We start from the raw sequence: 18,477 nt of genomic DNA, 5'->3' as shown, positions 1-18,477 counted from the left end.
CTGTTCCTGGAGAGCTACCGTCCTGTGGGTTTTCACTCCTACCCTGTTCCTGGAGAGCTACCGTCCTGTGGGTTTTCACTCCTACCCTGTTCCTGGAGAGCTACCGTCCTGTGGGTTTTCACTCCTACCCTGTTCCTGGAGAGCTACCGTCCTGTGGGTTTTCACTCCTACCCTGTTCCTGGAGAGCTACCGTCCTGTGGGTTTTCACTCCTACCCTGTTCCTGGAGAGCTACCGTCCTGTAGGTTTTCACTCCTACCCTGTTCCTGGAGAGCTACCGTCCTGTAGGTTTTCACTCCTACACTGTTCCTGGAGAGCTACCGTCCTGTAGGTTTTCACTCCTACCCTGTTCCTGGAGAGCTACCGTCCTGTAGGTTTTCACTCCTACCCTGTTCCTGGAGAGCTACCGTCCTGTAGGTTTTCACTCCTACCCTGTTACTGGAGAGCTACCGTCCTGTGGGTTTTCACTCCTACCCTGTTCCTGGAGAGCTACCGTCCTGTGGGTTTTCTCTCCTACCCTGTTCCTGGAGAGCTACCGTCCTGTGGGTTTTCACTCCTACCCTGTTCCTGGAGAGCTACCGTCCTGTGGGTTTTCACTCCTACCCTGTTCCTGGAGAGCTACCGTCCTGTGGGTTTTCACTCCAACCCTGTTCCTGGAGAGTTCACTGTACTGAGAGTATAAAAGGATGTATTTTAATGTTTTTGGAACATTTGCTAATGTTTTATCATTGCCCCGATACTGCAGAATGAGCCTGAGGAAGTATATTTCTGGTACGTTTCTCACAACTAAGTAAAATCGAGAAAAAAGTGTCTGGACACTTCTATAAGATGGCATTTACATAAAAAAAATAGAGATTTGGTTTAAAAGAAATAAGGGATCTGGTTCTTTTAGCCTTTTTGATAACGTACCGTATGTCCAGATTATAAAATGAATAGTTTTCATTGTCACAATGGCTCCCAATGTCTTCAACCACTTTGAATAACTTAGGTTTCAACCTGGCATGTGGGATGTCCTAGCTATATTACATCTTACTCACCACCATCTGAAAGCACTGCACGTACTGTGGTCCTGTGAACTAGCTTGCTGTTAGAAACAGGGTTGGGGTCAATTCCATTTCCACTCAGGAAGAACACTGAAATTCTACCTCGAATTCCAATTCTCTTCAATGCTTTTCAATTAGGACAATTTGGAATTGGAATTTGGTTTACTTCATGAATTTAAATGGATTTGACCCCAAACCTGATCAGACGGGTCATAAGACTGACCCCAGGCTCTCTCCATCAGGACTTCCTGGGTCAGACCTTCTGCACTCTGGGGGAGATCATTGGATCCACTGGCGGGCGACTGGAGAACAGCTTATCGTAAGTCAAACCCTCTCCCCCATTATCCATCACACCATTACAGGCCTAATGAAGGGACAACTCTGGAATGAGTCTGACCCGTAGTTGACTCTCAATCTAGAGCAATGGTACCTCTCTGGCTGGCTGTATGTGATGGGTCATGTGAATGGTAAAAGGAGCTCGGTCTTGAGGAGGACTATCTGTTTGTGGATTGGAAATGGAGCACAGCGATTTAGATTAACTGTAAATGAAACAACGTTGAGATTTTAATATGCTAATCATCCAAGCCTATTGCATCACTAAGAGACAGAAGCGTGGATTCCTGATGTTCCCCCCGTGCTCAACATGAAATCATCTTGTAATCAACTTCTTGATAGGGTAATTTGGCATTTTCTAATGCTTTCAGCAAGGTGCCGTTTGTGCAGAGTGCGTTTATTTTATCAGTTAATCAGATGGAAAAATGGTAATTGCAGAGTAGAAGCTAAGTTGTTCAGTGCAAATTTCTTTCAGACTGAGCGTTTCTGTGTAGTCATGTGGTAGATGTGGTTCGTGTGGTTCGAGGTAGAATTTCAGTGTTCTTCCTGAGTGGAAATGGAATTGACCCCAACCCTGGTTCTAACAGCAAGCTAGTTCTGTATTTTTGGAGGCATTTGGAGAGACACATACACAACATGTGTAAATACCAATCATGTTTTTATTTTAATTTGACCCCTTTTTTGTGGTATCCAATTGTTGTAGTAGCTACTATCTTGTCTCATCGCTACAACTCCCGTACGGGCTCGGGAGAGACGAAGGTTGAAAGTCATGCGTCCTCCGATACACAACCCAACCAAGCCGCACTGCTTCTTAACACAGTGCGCATCCAACCCGGAAGCCAGCCGCACCAATGCGCCGGAGGAAACACCGTGCCACCTTGGCTAGCGCACACTGCGCCCAGCCCACCACAGGAGTCGCTGGTGCACGATGAGACAAGGACACCCCTACCGACCAAGCCCTCTCTAACCCTAACCACGGCCGGTTACGACAGAGCCTGGGCGCGAACCCAGGGACTCTGATGGCACAGCTGGCGCTGCAGTACAGCGCCCTTAACCACTGCGCCACCCGGGAGGCCCTCCAATCATGTTTTCTTCATCAAGAACAGACCTCTTAAAAACAGAGGCCAGTCATTGACTTTACTCCATCACAATGAAAGGTCTCTCTGGCCGTCTTGACCCAATTCTCTATGTATTTGTTTCAAGCTGATCAAAAAAAACACAAACCACTGTTTTCACATGTTGAGTTTAAATTTAGCACGTGAATTTTTTTTCTCACATATGTTCAATTCAGTAGCGGTGCGTAGATAAAATCACTGAGGAAGACCAGCCAAGCCAGTTAAAAAGCCTTATTACAACCTGTGTTGTGATAATTGTGTTGTTTGCTTTTGTTTGTTCATACACCACCGTGGCCAAAAGTTTTGAGAATGACACAAATATTAATTTTCACAGTCTGCTGCCCCAGTTTGTATGATGGCAATTTACATATACTCCAGAATGTTATGAAGAGTGATCAGATGAATTGCAATTAATTGCCCCTCTGAGTCCCTCTTTGCCATGCAAATGAACTGAATCTCCAAAAAAACATTTCAACTGCATTTCAGCCCTGCCACAAAAGGACCAGCTGACATCATCTCAGTGATTCTCTCCGTTAAACACAGGTGTGAGTGTTGACAAGGACAAGGCTGGAGATCACTCTGTCATGCTGATTGAGTTTGAATAACAGACTGGAAGCTTCAAAAGAAGGGTGGTGCTTGAAATCATTGTTCTTCCTTTGTCAACCATGGTTACATGCAAGGAAACACGTGCTGTCATCATTACTTTACACAAAAAGGGCTTCACAGGCAAGGATATTGCTGCCAGTAAGATTTCACCTAAATCAACCATTTATCGGATCCTCAAGAACTTCAAGGAGGGCAGTTCAATTGTTGTGAAGAAGGCTTCAGGGCGCCCAAGAAAGTCCAGAAAGCGCCAGGACAGTGTCCTAAAGTTGATTCAGCTGCGGGATCTGGGCACCACCAGTACAGAGCTTGCTCAGGAATGGCAGCAGGTAGGTGTGAGTGCATCTGCATGCACAGTGAGGCATAGACTTTTGGAGGATGGCCTGGTGTCAAGAAGGGCAGTGCAGTAAAGAAGCAACTTCTCTCCAGGAAAAACATCAGGGACAGACTGATATTCTGCAAAAGGTACAGGGATTGGACTGCTGAGGACTGGGGTATTTTCTCTGAATCCCCTTTCCGATTGTTTGGGGCATCCGGAAAAAAAGCTTGTCCGGAGAAGACAAGGTGAGCATCCTGAGACCATTCATGTGTGGGGTTGCTTCTCAGCCAAGGGAATGGGCTCACTCACAATTTTGCCTAAGAACACAGCCATGAATAAAAAAATGGTACCAACACATCCTCTGAGAGCAACTTCTCCCAACCATCCAGGAACAGTTTAGTCACTAACAATGCCTTTTCCAGCATGATGGAGCACCTTGCCATAAGGCAAAAGTGATAACTAAGTGGCTCGGGGAGCAAAACATTGATATTTTGTGCCCATGGCCAGGAAACTCCCCAGACCTTAATCCCATTGAGAGCTTGTGGTCAATCCTTAAGAGGCGGGTGGACAAACAAAAACCCACAAATTCTGACAAACTCCAAGCATTGATTATGAAAGAATGGGCTGCCATCAGTGTGTGGCCAGTACGCGTTGCCCATGTATCAGAGCTGTCTCAGTACGCGTTGCCCATGTGGCCCAGAAGTTAATTGACAGCATTCTAGGGTGGATTGCAGAGGTCTTGAAAACGAAGGGTCAACACTGCAAATATTGACTCTTTGCATCAACTTCATGTAATTGTCATAAAAGCCTTTGACACTTGTGAAATGCTTGTAATTATACTTCAGTATTCCATAGTAACATCTGACAAAAATATCTAAAGACACTGATGCAGCAAACTTTGACACAAATATTAATTTCCATTCTCAACTTTTGGCCACGACTGTACAATAAGGCCATGACAACAAAAAGACAACAGTCACACAGTGGCAGAGTAAATTGAACTACACGTGTTTGTTTCATAAAAGAAAACTGAGAACAACATCTGTCCAGTGAAGTCCAAGAAGCAAATATTGCAAGTAAAATAAGAAATGTTGACTTGTGCTACTTGTAGACTAGTTGAACGCCAATGCCATCCTCCTCTTTCATTTTGGCATAACAGTCCATGGCTCTGTCATACAGTACTAGGCTACATATTGAACTTCAGTCATCTCAGGCCAGTGACACAATATATACATTTATGGCTCGAACAAATCACCATCATAATCCTTGGCCTGTACAGAGAATTAAGTCAAAACCACAAGTCCAAATCCCCATCTCCATCTATGTCTTAGGAAAAGTCAGATTTAACAAGCTAGCTACTGCACGATATCAACACAAGTACACTACAGACATGTTTTCTGACAATAATGACGTTTTGCTTAGGATGGGATTGATTGGTGTAAAGCCAAAATCCAAACTGGCCTTCCTTGAGGAATTTTGTTGCAACAGGACAAGCCACAGTTGAGCTAAGCTCAAGGCTGATTGGCTATATATTTTATAATTGTGTTTATCATGGGAGGCCAATGCTTGCTGGCATCAATTAGTCAAATGAAACATGCCATACTCTTTTGGTCCAGACATGTTCCAATACATGGGCAACACGTACTGAGACAGCTCTGATACATGGGCAACGCATACTGAGACAGCTCTGATACATGGGCAACGCGTACTGAGACAGCTCTGATACATGGGCAACGCGTACTGAGACAGCTCTGATACATGGGCAACGCGTACTGAGACAGCTCTGATACATGGGCAACACGTACTGAGACAGCTCTGATACATGGGCAACACGTACTGAGACAGCTCTGATACATGGGCAACATGTACTGAGACAGCTCTGATACATGGGCAGCGCGAACTGAGACAGCTCTGATACATGGGCAACACGTACTGAGACAGCTCTGATACATGGGCAACACGTACTGAGACAGCTCTGATACATGGGCAACGCGTACTGAGACAGCTCTGATACATGGGCAACGCGTACTGAGACAGCTCTGATACATGGGCAACGCGTACTGAGACAGCTCTGATACATGGGCAACGCGTACTGAGACAGCTCTGATACATGGGCAACGCGTACTGAGACAGCTCTGATACATGGGCAACGCGTACTGAGACAGCTCTGATACATGGGCAACATGTACTGAGACAGCTCTGATACATGGGCAACGCGTACTGAGACAGCTCTGATACATGGGCAACGCGTACTGAGACAGCTCTGATACATGGGCAACGCGTACTGAGACAGCTCTGATACATGGGCAACGCGTACTGAGACAGCTCTGATACATGGGCAACGCGTACTGAGACAGCTCTGATACATGGGCAACGCGTACTGAGACAGCTCTGATACATGGGCAGACAGCTCTGATACATGACTGAGACAGCTCTGATACATGGGCTGAGACAGCTCTGATACATGGGCAACGCGTACTGAGACAGCTCTGATACATGGGCAACGCGTACTGAGACAGCTCTGATACATGGGCAACGCGTACTGAGACAGCTCTGATACATGGGCAACGCGTACTGAGACAGCTCTGATACATGGGCAACATGTACTGAGACAGCTCTGATACATGGGCAACGCGTACTGAGACAACTCTGATACATGGGCAACGCGTACTGAGACAACTCTGATACACATGGGCAACGCGTACTGAGACAGCTCTGATACATGGGCAACGCGTACTGAGACAGCTCTGATACATGGGCAACGCGTACTGAGACAGCTCTGATACATGGGCAACGCGTACTGAGACAGCTCTGATACATGGGCAACGCGTACTGAGACAGCTCTGATACATGGGCAACGCGTACTGAGACAGCTCTGATACATGGGCAACGCGTACTGAGACAGCTCTGATACATGGGCAACGCGTACTGAGACAGCTCTGATACATGGGCAACGCGTACTGAGACAGCTCTGATACATGGGCAACGCGTACTGAGACAGCTCTGATACATGGGCAACGCGTACTGAGACAGCTCTGATACATGGGCAACGCGACTGAGACAGCTCTGATACATGGGCAACGCGTACTGAGACAGCTCTGATACATGGGCAACGCGTACTGAGACAGCTCTGATACATGGGCAACGCGTACTGAGACAGCTCTGATACATGGGCAACGCGTACTGAGACAGCTCTGATACATGGGCAACGTACTGAGACAGCTCTGATACATGGGCAACGCGTACTGAGACAGCTCTGATACATGGGCAACGCGTACTGAGACAGCTCTGATACATGGGCAACGCGTACTGAGACAGCTCTGATACATGGGCAACACGTACTGAGACAGCTCTGATACATGGGCAGCGCGTACTGAGACAGCTCTGATACATGGGCAACGCGTACTGAGACAGCTCTGATACATGGGAAACGCGTACTGAGACAGCTCTGATACATGGGCAACGCGTACTGAGACAGCTCTGATACATGGGCAACGCGTACTGAGACAGCTCTGATACATGGGCAACGCGTACTGAGACAGCTCTGATACATGGGCAACATGTACTGAGACAGCTCTGATACATGGGCAACGCGTACTGAGACAGCTCTGATACATGGGCAACGCGTACTGAGACAGCTCTGATACATGGGCAACGCGTACTGAGACAGCTCTGATACATGGGCAACGCGTACTGAGACAGCTCTGATACATGGGCAACATGTACTGAGACAGCTCTGATACATGGGCAACGCGTACTGAGACAGCTCTGATACATGGGCAACATGTACTGAGACAGCTCTGATACATGGGCAACGCGTACTGAGACAGCTCTGATACATGGGCAACGCGTACTGAGACAGCTCTGATACATGGGCAACGCGTACTGAGACAGCTCTGATACATGGGCAACGCGTACTGAGACAGCTCTGATACATGGGCAACGCGTACTGAGACAGCTCTGATACATGGGCAACGCGTACTGAGACAGCTCTGATACATGGGCAACGCGTACTGAGACAGCTCTGATACATTGGCAACGCGTACTGAGACAACTCTGATACATGGGCAACGCGTACTGAGACAGCTCTGATTATTTCTCCGGTGAGATTCAGCCACTTGTGAATTGACAGAAAATTATGAAAACACAGAGAGAGACGCAATAAACTATTTGATCATTATTATTGGTAAAATATTTGGGGAACTCTGGCTTCCTTTCGCACAATGAATACACACTGCTGATTTTAAATTTAGAGTTCACATGTTAACACATCCTTTTGCAAGTTCACATGTGAAAGTCAAATTTGCAGATTCACGTGTAAGAACTGCAAATGTGGAAATGGCATTGCATTTTCACATGTGAAAAACCTTTAAATGGGAAACTTCCCCATGTGATCGTTACCTTGTACTTGATTGATGCATTTAGGTCACCAATTATTAAGGAACTCTCCTCAGCTGGTTGTCTAGGTCTTAATTGAAGCCACTAGGCCCACTGTGGAATGAAAATGGTTTTGTAATATACTTTTTGTATTAAGTTTCCTTTCCAGCAGCATAGCACCCTGCAGCCTACTGCTGGTTTACCTCTGAAGTTAAACAGGGTTGGTTCTGGTTGGTCCCTGGATGGGAGACCAGATGTAGCTGAAAGTAGTGAACAAAAAACATGTGAAACTTCATTTGTCCAAAAACAATGTCTGTCTTAAATAAGGGATTCCCATACAGCCGTGTGTGTGTGACAGAGACACACACACACTCCTATATGTGTTTTACATGTCTGTTAAAACAGCCTCAAACACACATCCTCTCAGTGTTGACTTTATGCCACACACTCCCCTCAGTGAGAGGAGGAGGAGAGCCGAAGAGCCTGGCCATGGCCTCTGCGCGGCAGTGGGCGTATTTTTGTAGGTCACTGTTTTTAGAACGGGGTAGCACGCTGTGGAGGAAGAAGCACTTCTCTACCACTTACCTGTTGGTTTCTATGGTAACCGAGGGTGACTGTTAGCTTCCCTAAAAGGATGATTGGGCAAATACACCTGATTTTTCCATTTTAGAAGATAAGTGCTTTACAGGTCAATGCAAACTGGTTGTATTTTTATTTGTAAAATGTGGTGTGGAGAGCATACCCCATGCTTCACACCTGCTGTGAGTTTGCATCCACGTGATCACTCGCTCTCGCACACACAATTGTGGAGATAATTGCATGCCAATGCAGACACATTAGATTAGTGGATATAATGCAGTCCATATGTAGCTAAATAATAATATCCTAATCATGTAGGTGCAGACCTGACCACTGTGATTGAGGTATCACCGTGGGTGATTATTTATATATTTTACACTTTACACCAAGAATAACACTCCCCTATGTATTCATTTGGACATTGAAACTAAAATGTATAATTTGCCTCTAAACTTCAGCATTTGGGATTTTGAGATTATTAAAATGTTTTCATATGAGGCAACAGTACAGAATGTCACCTTTTTTATTTGAGGGTATTTTCCTACATATCTGTTTTACCGTTTAGCACTTATGTATCTAGTGAAGGTGTGAAGGTGAAGATGAAGGTGTCATAAGTATTTAGACAAATTCACTTATTTGTATTAATGTAGTCAAAAGTTTAGTATTTTGCTTGTGTCTCTACAAACTTGTTGGTTGCATTTGCAGTTTGTTTTCATTGTGTTTCAGATTATTTTGTGCCCAATAGAAATGCATGATAAATATTGTATTGTGCCATTTTGGAGTCACTGTTATTGTAAATAAGAATAGAATATGTTTCTGAACACATGAATGTGGATACTACAATGATTACAGATAATCACGCATTGTGGAATGGGTATAGAGGGTATTGGAAGTGTATAGGGGGTATTGGAAGTGTGGAGGGGTATTGGAAGTGTGGAGGGGTATTGGAAGTGTATAGGGGTATTGGAAGTGTGGAGGGGGTATTGGGGGTGTGGAGGGGGTATTGGAGGGTGTATAGGGGGGTATTGGAAGTGTGGAGGGGGTATTGGAAGTGTGGAGGGGGTATTGGAAGTGTATAGGGGGTATTGGAAGTGTGGAGGGGTATTGGAAGTGTGGAGGGGGTATTGGAAGTGTGGAGGGGGTATTGGAAGTGTGGAGGGGTATTGGAAGTGTGGAGGGTATTGGAAGTGTGGAGGGGGTATTGGAAGTGTGAAGGGGATATTGGAAGTGTGGAGGGGATATTGGAAGTGTATGTATTGGAAGTGTATAGGGGTATTGGAAGTGTGGAGGGGTATTGGAAGTGTGGAGGGGTATTGGAAGTGTGGAGGGGATAGCGGGTATTGGAAATGTGGAGGGGGTATTGGAAGTGTGGAGGGGGTATTGGAAGTGTGGAGGGGGTATTGGAAGTGTGGATGGGGTATTGGAAGTGTGGAGGGGATAGCGGGTATTGGAAATGTGGAGGGGGTATTGGAAGTGTGAAGGGGATAGGAGGTATTGGATGATAAGGGACACCACTTGTTACTAAGAGGACACCACCTGTCTGTCTCATGCACAAACATGCTGAGTCATGCCAGCCAAGTTACCATGTCTACAGCTAGTCTTTGTGACGTACTTTCACTACAGCTCATCTTTGTGGCGTACTTTAACTACAGCTCATCTTTGTGACGTACTTTAACTACAGCTCATCTTTGTGACGTACTTTAACTACAGCTCATCTTTGTGACGTACTTTAACTACAGCTCATCTTTGTGACGTACTTTAACTACAGCTCATCTTTGTGACGTACTTTAACTACAGCTCATCTTTGTGGCGTACTTTAACTACAGCTCATCTTTGTGGCGTACTTTCACTACAGCTCATCTTTGTGGCGTACTTTAACTACAGCTCATCTTTGTGACGTACTTTAACTACAGCTCATCTTTGTGACGTACTTTAACTACAGCTCATCTTTGTCTAATTACTTTGGACATTTTTGGGGATTTCATATTCAACATTTATGTGCCAGACTTTTCAGGACCGTAAGTAAGTCCAGTCTATAAATGCAGACCGTACAATAGTGCTAGGTAAAGTTGGATTGACATTTCTCATAAATCATTCCTCAGTTGTTAATGTGTCATGTACATGGAAGTTAGGGAACTCTGTTCTCCCTAAGTGCGTCATAGACATCCCACTGTCTCCTTGTCAGCCACAGAATGCAGGGACCATCTCTGATTCAGTTGGCAGAGAAAAGAGCAGTCTCATAAAGATGTGCCAGTATTCTGCTTCATCCCACCGTCTGAATCTGGGGCATGGTCCTGAAATATTGAGGACTGTTGACTCTAGACGGGCTCACACATCCTAAAGTTTGTATTCGACTCCTTTGGGTAAAGCCAGCTGCAAAGATGGAACAAGGCAGGCAAATACATGCATAATGAACTAGGTGTTTCATCTTTTAATGGCTACCTTGTAATGCGTCCACATCTGTCATTCTCTACTTCTTGTGGAATGCAATTCAAAATACATAGGGTTTTGTTTTGCCATAATTGTAAGTGTATTGTTAATACAAATACATGTTTTGGACTTTGATCTGCGTAGTACAGTGTAGACAATATGTTGCAATAGAAACAGCTCAGAAATAGATATCTATGGGATCAGCTTAAGAGTATACAGAAGCCCAGAGAGGACATGTGAATAAAAAAAAGAATTCCCTCGTTATGTCGATCACAACTTTTTACCTCATGATCACGACATAACAAAATATGTTTTGTCGAGATCACAAGATAAACTCTATAAATAGGAGTGTACGTATTGATGGTAGATAGACAGTATGGCTGAGGCGGCAGAGCCCACGATGGATCGGCTCCCACGTTTTTATTGATTGTTACACTAAGGGATGGTACATTTCATGCTGACATAATTCATTCATTTGTGTTTGGAGCTCATTATCTGTTAATAAGTTAGAATGTAAGCAAGTTAAATGTCATTTACCTTGAGCTAAGAGCTCTTGGGAGAGCTAAGCCCTCGTGGGGCATTTAAGCCCTAAACGATGCCTGACAGGCAGTTCTGTCTCCCAGGCTGTGTGCCACCCCCAAGACCACAGCCAATGACATGCAAGCCACAACGCAGCTAACTTGGCTGGTCTTGTAAGCGAGTGAGCTAGCTAGGTAGTCTTGTTAGCTAGCTAGCTTGTTGGTTATGCTGTTTATCTTGCATAACTGATAAATACAGTATATAATTGTATGGGACACTTTATGTTTTATGGATAATATTTACATTTACAGGGTGGGTGAGCTCCATTCCTGACAGGCTGATAAGATTCCGTTTTAGCCTCAGACCTGGATCAGATTCAGTAGCAGCCTCAGAGGCTGAAAAGTCAGGATTGTTTCATAGAAAAAGCTCCTTGCAGGCAGTCAGTGAAGTTTTAAGAAAGTTAAAGCTCATTTACGGGCATTTCTATACTATTTAAAAACTCTAAAATTGTATTTGGAGAACAGAAAAAACAAGCAAAACTGACCTCAGACATTATTACATTGACTGAGGTGAATGAAGCTACAGCAACCAATCTATAAACACATAGCCTATTAGCTATACAATTAGCCACTACACATTTACTCACAATAACTCAACATTGGAAATTAAATTGTTAAATTGTGCAGAGGGATCTGTTAGCAGAAAAAGTATTGTAATTAAGGTCAGATTCAGCTGTTTTTATCTCAATATCAAATCATTTAAATGTTGCTAAGACTATCTGGGAGTGGTCTGAAAACTAGCTGTTATTGGAAGAGAGGTTTGGAACTCTTTTTCTTATTGGTCTATTGACTAATTTACTGCCTGGTGATGTCACAAGGCAGGCCAAAACTCCATCCCACCAAATAGGTTGAAATTTCAGGCAGCCTTTTCAAACAGCTCTTACACTAGAAGAGCATTATCATAAAAACATGAGTTTGCTTTACATAACTGTTTTGGGGTTGCAGTTTAACAGCTAATTTGCTGCTATTCTACATGTTTTGCCATGGGTGGGTATACTTTTTTTGCAGTGTTAAAGCTAATTTAATACAATTGTACACATTTTCCTTGACTTATGCCATGTTAATATAATATCTGAGTAAGTGTGACTAACAAAATCAATGGGGTCCCCCTATGTGCCCAGGGCTCCTGGACACATACCCTGGGTGTCCGGTCGGTAATTCAGCCAAGATTACAACACGTTTAGATAGCTGGCTAGACTAACTAGACTCATTTACCAATCTAAAATGTTTTTACTGATATGGGCTAATTGAGTGACTGTCAGTGAGTGACGAGAGGAAAACTACTGATGTACAACTATAGTCATCATGGTATCTCTGTGCATTCAATCTGCCATTAATAAAAATCAGTGGTGTAAAAAGTACCTAGTGTCATACTTGAGTAAATGTAAAGATGCCTTAACAGAAAATGACTTGAGTAAAAGTGAAAATCACACAGTAAAATACTACTTGAGTAAAATTATTTGGTTTCAAATATACTTAAGTATTAAAAGTACAACTCTTTAAAAAAAATGTATTTAAGGATAGCCAGGGGCACACTCCAACACTGAGATTACATTTACAAACAAAGCATGTATCTTTACTGAGTCCTCCAGATCAGAGTCAGTAGGGATGACCAGGGATGTTCTCTTGATAAGTGTGTGAATTGGACAATTTTTCTGTCCTGCTAAGTACTTTTGGGTGTCAGGAAAAATGTATGTAGTAAAAAGTACATTATTTTCTTTAGGAATGTAGTTGAGTAAAAGTAAAAGTTGTAAAAAAAATGTAAACCGTACATATACACCAAATAATTACTTAAGTAGTACTTTAAAGTATTTATACTTAAGTACTTTACACCACTGGATAAAATTCAATTGTGTTCGTTGTTTGGAGATTATGCCTGTAGATTATTTGTTGTTTGTAGATTATGATTATGTCTGTAGGTTATTCTACAATATGTAGCCTAGTACTGTATGACAGAGCCATGGACTGTTATGCCAAAATGAAAGAGGAGGATGGCATTGGCGTTCAACTAGTCTACAAGTAGCGCAAGTCAACATTTCTTATTTTACTTGCAATATTTGCTTCTTGGACTTCACTGGACAGATGTTGTTCTCAGTTTTCTTTTATGAAAGAAAGTTCAATTTACTCTGCCACTGTGTGACTGTTGTCTTTTTGTTGTCATGGCCTTATTGTACAGTCGTGGCCAAAAGTTGAGAATGACACAAAGTTTGCTGCTTCCATTGTCTTTAGCCCATGAAACTTAGCCCATGAAAAACAGCCCCAGCCTCATCCACCAAACTTTACAGTTGGCACTATGCATTCGGGCAAATAGCGTTCTCCTGGCATCTGCTAAACCCAGATTCATCCGTTGGACTGCCAGATGGCGAAGCGTGATTCATCACTCCTGAGACCGTGTTTCCACTTCTCCAGAGTCCAATGGTGGCGATCTTTACACCACTCCAGCCGATTCTTGGCATTGCGCATGGTGATCCTAGGCTTGTTTGTGGCTGCTTGGCCATGGAAACCCATTTCATGAAGCTCCCGGTGAACAGTTTTTGTGCTGACGTTGCTTCCAGAGACAGTTTGGAACTCAGTAGTGAGTTTTGCAACCGAGGACAGACCATTTTTACTCTCTACGCGCTTCAGCATTCGGCGGTCCCGTTCTGAGAGCTTGTGTGGCTTACCACTTTGCGGCTGAGCCGTTGTTGCTCCTAGACGTTTCCACTTCATAATACCAGCACTTACAGTTGACCGGGGCAGTTCTTGCAGGACAGAAATTTGACGAACTGACTTGTTGGAAAGGTGGCATCCTATGAAGATGCCATGTTGAAAGTCACTGAGCTCTTCAGTGAGGTCATTCTACTGCCAATGTTTGTCAATGAGGATTGCATGGCTGTGTGCTCAATTGTATACACCTGTCAGCAATGGGTGTGGCTGAAATAGCCAAATCCACTAAATTTGAATAGTGTAGCTTGCTAGCTAGCTCATAAAACTAGCCAAGTTAGCTGTGTTTTTCCTTGCATGCGATTGGCTGTGTTCTTTGGGGCGGCACACAGCCTGGGAGACTTAACTGCCTGTCAGGCATCGTTCAGGGCTTAAATGCCACACGACGGCACTGCGATCACATGGCTCCTTGATGATGTGGTTATCGTGCATCTGAACAAATGAATGGATTGTACTTTCGACCAAACAACTTGTTATGTAGTGATCATGAGAAATACTGTAAGTCGTGATCTCGACATAACGATGCATTTGTATTTATTTATTCATATGTCCTCTCTGGTCTTCCGTAATAATAGGTTGCCTACCTGTTGCTACTCTTGCAATTCCATTTGCCTTCAGACTGGGGATGGGAGTGACAGGGGGGAGATTATGTTTCTGGAGGACATTCTCTCCCAGGTCTAATCACATTGAGACGTGGTGGGCCTTTAGCTAACAGGATTTCTGCCCCGGGGCTCTGTTGTCTGCTATGACATAGTTAGACGATGTGTCCTGTTTTCTGCTGCTGCTGCTGCTATGACTTCCGTTACCAAGGAAACTTACGGTCATTTGTTATTTCCTCTCCATATCCAGATACCATCAGGATGGTGGAGACAGAACGCTCTGTTTTTCACTAACTGTTCTATTTCCTCCACAATTTACTGCCATTACTCACCATGTGTTATACAGTGCCTTCAGAAATGATGTATACCTCTTGACTTATTCTACATTTTGTTTTGTTACAGAGTTCTAAATGGATTAAATAGACATTTTTGCTCACCCATCTACACACATGTTTACAAATACATTGAAAATGAAATACAGAAATATATTTTTTACACCTGGATTGTACAATATTTTCCCATTTTTCTTTTTTAAATTCTTCAAACTCTGTCATGTTGATTGTTATTCATTGCTAGACAGCCATTTGCAAGTATTGCCATAGATTTTCAAGCGGATTTAAGTCAAACTGTAACTAGGCCACTCAGGAACATTCAATATCATCTTGGTAAGCAACTCCAGTATAGATTTGGCCTTGTATTTTTAGTTTATTGTCCAGCTGAAAGGTACATTTTGTCTCCCAGTGTCTTTTGGAAAGCAGACTGAACCAGGCTTCCTCTAAGATTTTGCTTGTGGTGTGTATTCGTAGATGCCTAGGGAAGCCAGGCTTCCTCTAAGATTTTGCTTGTGGTGTGTATTCGTGGATGCCTAGGGAAGCCAGGCTTCCCCAAAATATGTTCCAAAAAATGAAAAATACATCATTTCATTACTCTCTCTGTGTTTTATCATTTTCCTGCAATTCGCAAGAGGTTGAATGTAGCTCACCAGAGAGAGCGAAACAGCGCCCCTCAGGCCTAGATGAGTTCCACATACAGAGACTATCTGATGCTGTCTGGTCAAAAAGAGTATGACATTGTTGCCGACCGTCTTATTGAATGCAAGGGAAGCCAGCCAGCGAGCATTTGGCCTCCCTTGATACATTTTTTAAATTAAATAATAGCCAATCTGCATTGAGCTGAACTGTGATTATTTTAGCCAGGTAGCCTATTACGGACGGCAGGGTAGCCAAGTGGTTAGAGCATTGGACTAGTAACCGGAAGGTTGTGAGTTCAAACCCCCGAGCTAACAAGGTACAAATCTGTCGTTCTGCCCCTGAACAGGCAGTTAACCCACTGTTCCCAGGCCGTCATTGAAAATAAGAATTTGTTCTTAACTGACTTGCCTGGTTAAATAAAGGTAATTTAAAAAATTACAACAAAAACATAGATTGTTTCAACAACATGAAGGAGAGGAGTATGGCATTGGTGTTTTCCTACAAGTAGGGTGAGTCAATATGTTTTCTATAGTACTTGCACGAACGCACACAGACACACAAAGACACAGTGAAATCAGAACCATGGACAGCCAAATCATATTTAGCTTACGTTGGTTGGACTAAATTGTTTTTGGTGTCTTAGTTGTCGCTGAATTAGACTAAGCAGAGGTGATTTGATGTTGAAATGATGTTGAAATAGTGGAGGCAGAGCCTGTTGTCTTTGTGACTTGTGGTAACTCTTGTTGGTTCTAAATCATAGTTGATAATTAGTCCAAAAAATCAAAAACATTAACTTGCTTGACCATGCTGTAGGTCATGTAACTGTTTGTTACATGCAATATGCTTTGTGGACTTCACTGTACAGAGGTTGCTCTCTGGTTTAGGCCTATATATCACAGTCGCAAGGCATATGAACTAACAGGTTATAGAGCAAACAATGCAATTATCACATAAGTTGTAATATGGCTTTTTTTTCTGGCTTGACTTCCCCACTGATAATACCCACACACCGCTGCTGCTATGTTTATAGCTATATTCCATTTAATTTTGTCCTAAAAAACTCCCTCATCCTTGCCAATGACAAGCATACCCATACATGATGCAGCCACCACCATGCTTGAAAACAATCAGTGTTGTTTTGGATTTGCCCCAAACATAACACTTTGTATTCAGGACAAGAAGTTAATTTCTTTGCCACATTTTTTGCAGTATGCAGTGCCTTGTTGCAAACAGGATGCATGTTTTTGAATATTTTGAATCTGTGCTTGAAATTCACTACTCGATTGAGGGACCTTACAGATAATTGCATCTGTGGGGTACAAAGATGGGGTAGTCATTCTAAAATCATATTAACCACTGTTGTTGAACACGGAACGAGTCCATGCAACTTATTATGCGATTTGTCAAGCACATTGTTACTGTTGAACTTATTTATGTTTGCCATAATAATACTTATTGACTCAAGATATTTCAGCCTTGTATTTTTTATTCATAAAAAGAAAGTGCTAACAAAATTCCACTGACATTTTGGTGTATTGTGTGTGTAGATCAGTGACACAAAATTTATATTTTATACATTTGAAATTCAGGCTGTAACACAACAACAAAAAGAGGTGTGAATACTTTCTGAAGGCACTGTATAACACCTCATAGTTAAAACCGAGGTTTGTAATTATAATGAGGGGTGTCCATTCTCGATCAGAATTGCAGACTGGAATAGTATTGCACTGTGTCACCTCTTTATCTCAGTGAGGACTCTCTGAGATTGTACATGGTTAGATTAGACAGAGATGTGGTGAGAGGATGAGCTGCACCAGGGGAGAGTCTCAATAGCATTTCCTTAATTCCTCTCATCCTTCTCAAAATCCATTTGATGAGAAAGTCAGAGGTCCCTACTAATGACTGGAGGAGAGGAGTGGAGAGCTGTGGAGTGAGATGCAGCTAGCCCAGAGTGACCCAGGTTTATTCAGCAGTCCACCTTCACTGCACAGTAATTGACCAGCTTGCAGGGTTGACCTTGCAAGCCCCTAACTGTCGCATAGCTTCTCGCTTATCTTCTCTCACACGCTTTCACGCTTCATCCCATTCTTACACTTCTCTCCTCTCATCTGCTCTGGCTTTCATTATCCTCGCTCTCATTCACTTGGTGAATCCACTAAGTTGAATGGAAGTAAAAAACAAAGCATTAACCTTGATGTGATGGCAACTTCATTAAAGCAGAACAAAAAAGAAAATACAGCTGTGTGAATGTGCTATGCAGTATGGGTTGAATGCAGTCAGACTTTTCATCCCAGCGTCTGGAATTAAAGTCTGAAGGAGTTCCTTCTAAACTCCCCTGTGGTATTTATGCTCCATACTGTCAACAAACAGTTTCGTTTAATAAGACCACGAGTCGGGCTTTTATCTAATTCGTACTGATTGATAAAAAAGATCATCCATAGGCACTTTTGATAGACTTAAAACAGCTGCAAATGATTGAGATATTAAACTGTCACCAACAAAAACTTAAACAATTGGCCTATAGCAAATGCAGCAAATGGCATTCATTTTCACATGCAAATAGCACAGTATAGTGCTCAAAGCATGCCATTCCATGAGAGCAGCATTTATTTTCCAACTCAACCTATGAGCCCAATCAATGCTCCGTGACCACAAAATGATAAACAACAGCGTAGGCTAATACGTTTTTCGTTTTTGGGTTATGCTCAGGTAAAACAATTTGGCTAATCTATGCTGAACGAAAATATAAACACCATGTTAAAGTGTTAGTCCTATGTTTCATGACCTGAAATAAAATGCCCCAGACCTGCTGTCTCCAACTCTCTCTCT

General features: G+C 43.1%; 1 protein-coding gene across 1 annotated transcript in view; it reads left to right on the top strand.

The window, feature by feature from the left end:
- LOC115132517 (copine-9-like) overlaps positions 1 to 18,477 on the top strand; it is a 94,586-nt gene that overhangs the window by 34,822 nt on the left and 41,287 nt on the right. The window contains exon 6 of the mRNA XM_065020896.1: positions 1,284 to 1,360. Within this exon, the coding sequence (XP_064876968.1) occupies positions 1,284 to 1,360 (77 nt within the window). The remainder of the gene's footprint in view (positions 1 to 1,283; positions 1,361 to 18,477) is intronic.

The sequence above is a fragment of the Oncorhynchus nerka genome, linkage group LG7 (genome assembly GCF_034236695.1).
Source record: "Oncorhynchus nerka isolate Pitt River linkage group LG7, Oner_Uvic_2.0, whole genome shotgun sequence".
Lineage (NCBI taxonomy): Eukaryota > Metazoa > Chordata > Actinopteri > Salmoniformes > Salmonidae > Oncorhynchus > Oncorhynchus nerka.
The sequence above is the reverse complement of the archived record's forward strand: the minus strand, read 5'-3'. Positions and strand labels throughout refer to the sequence as shown.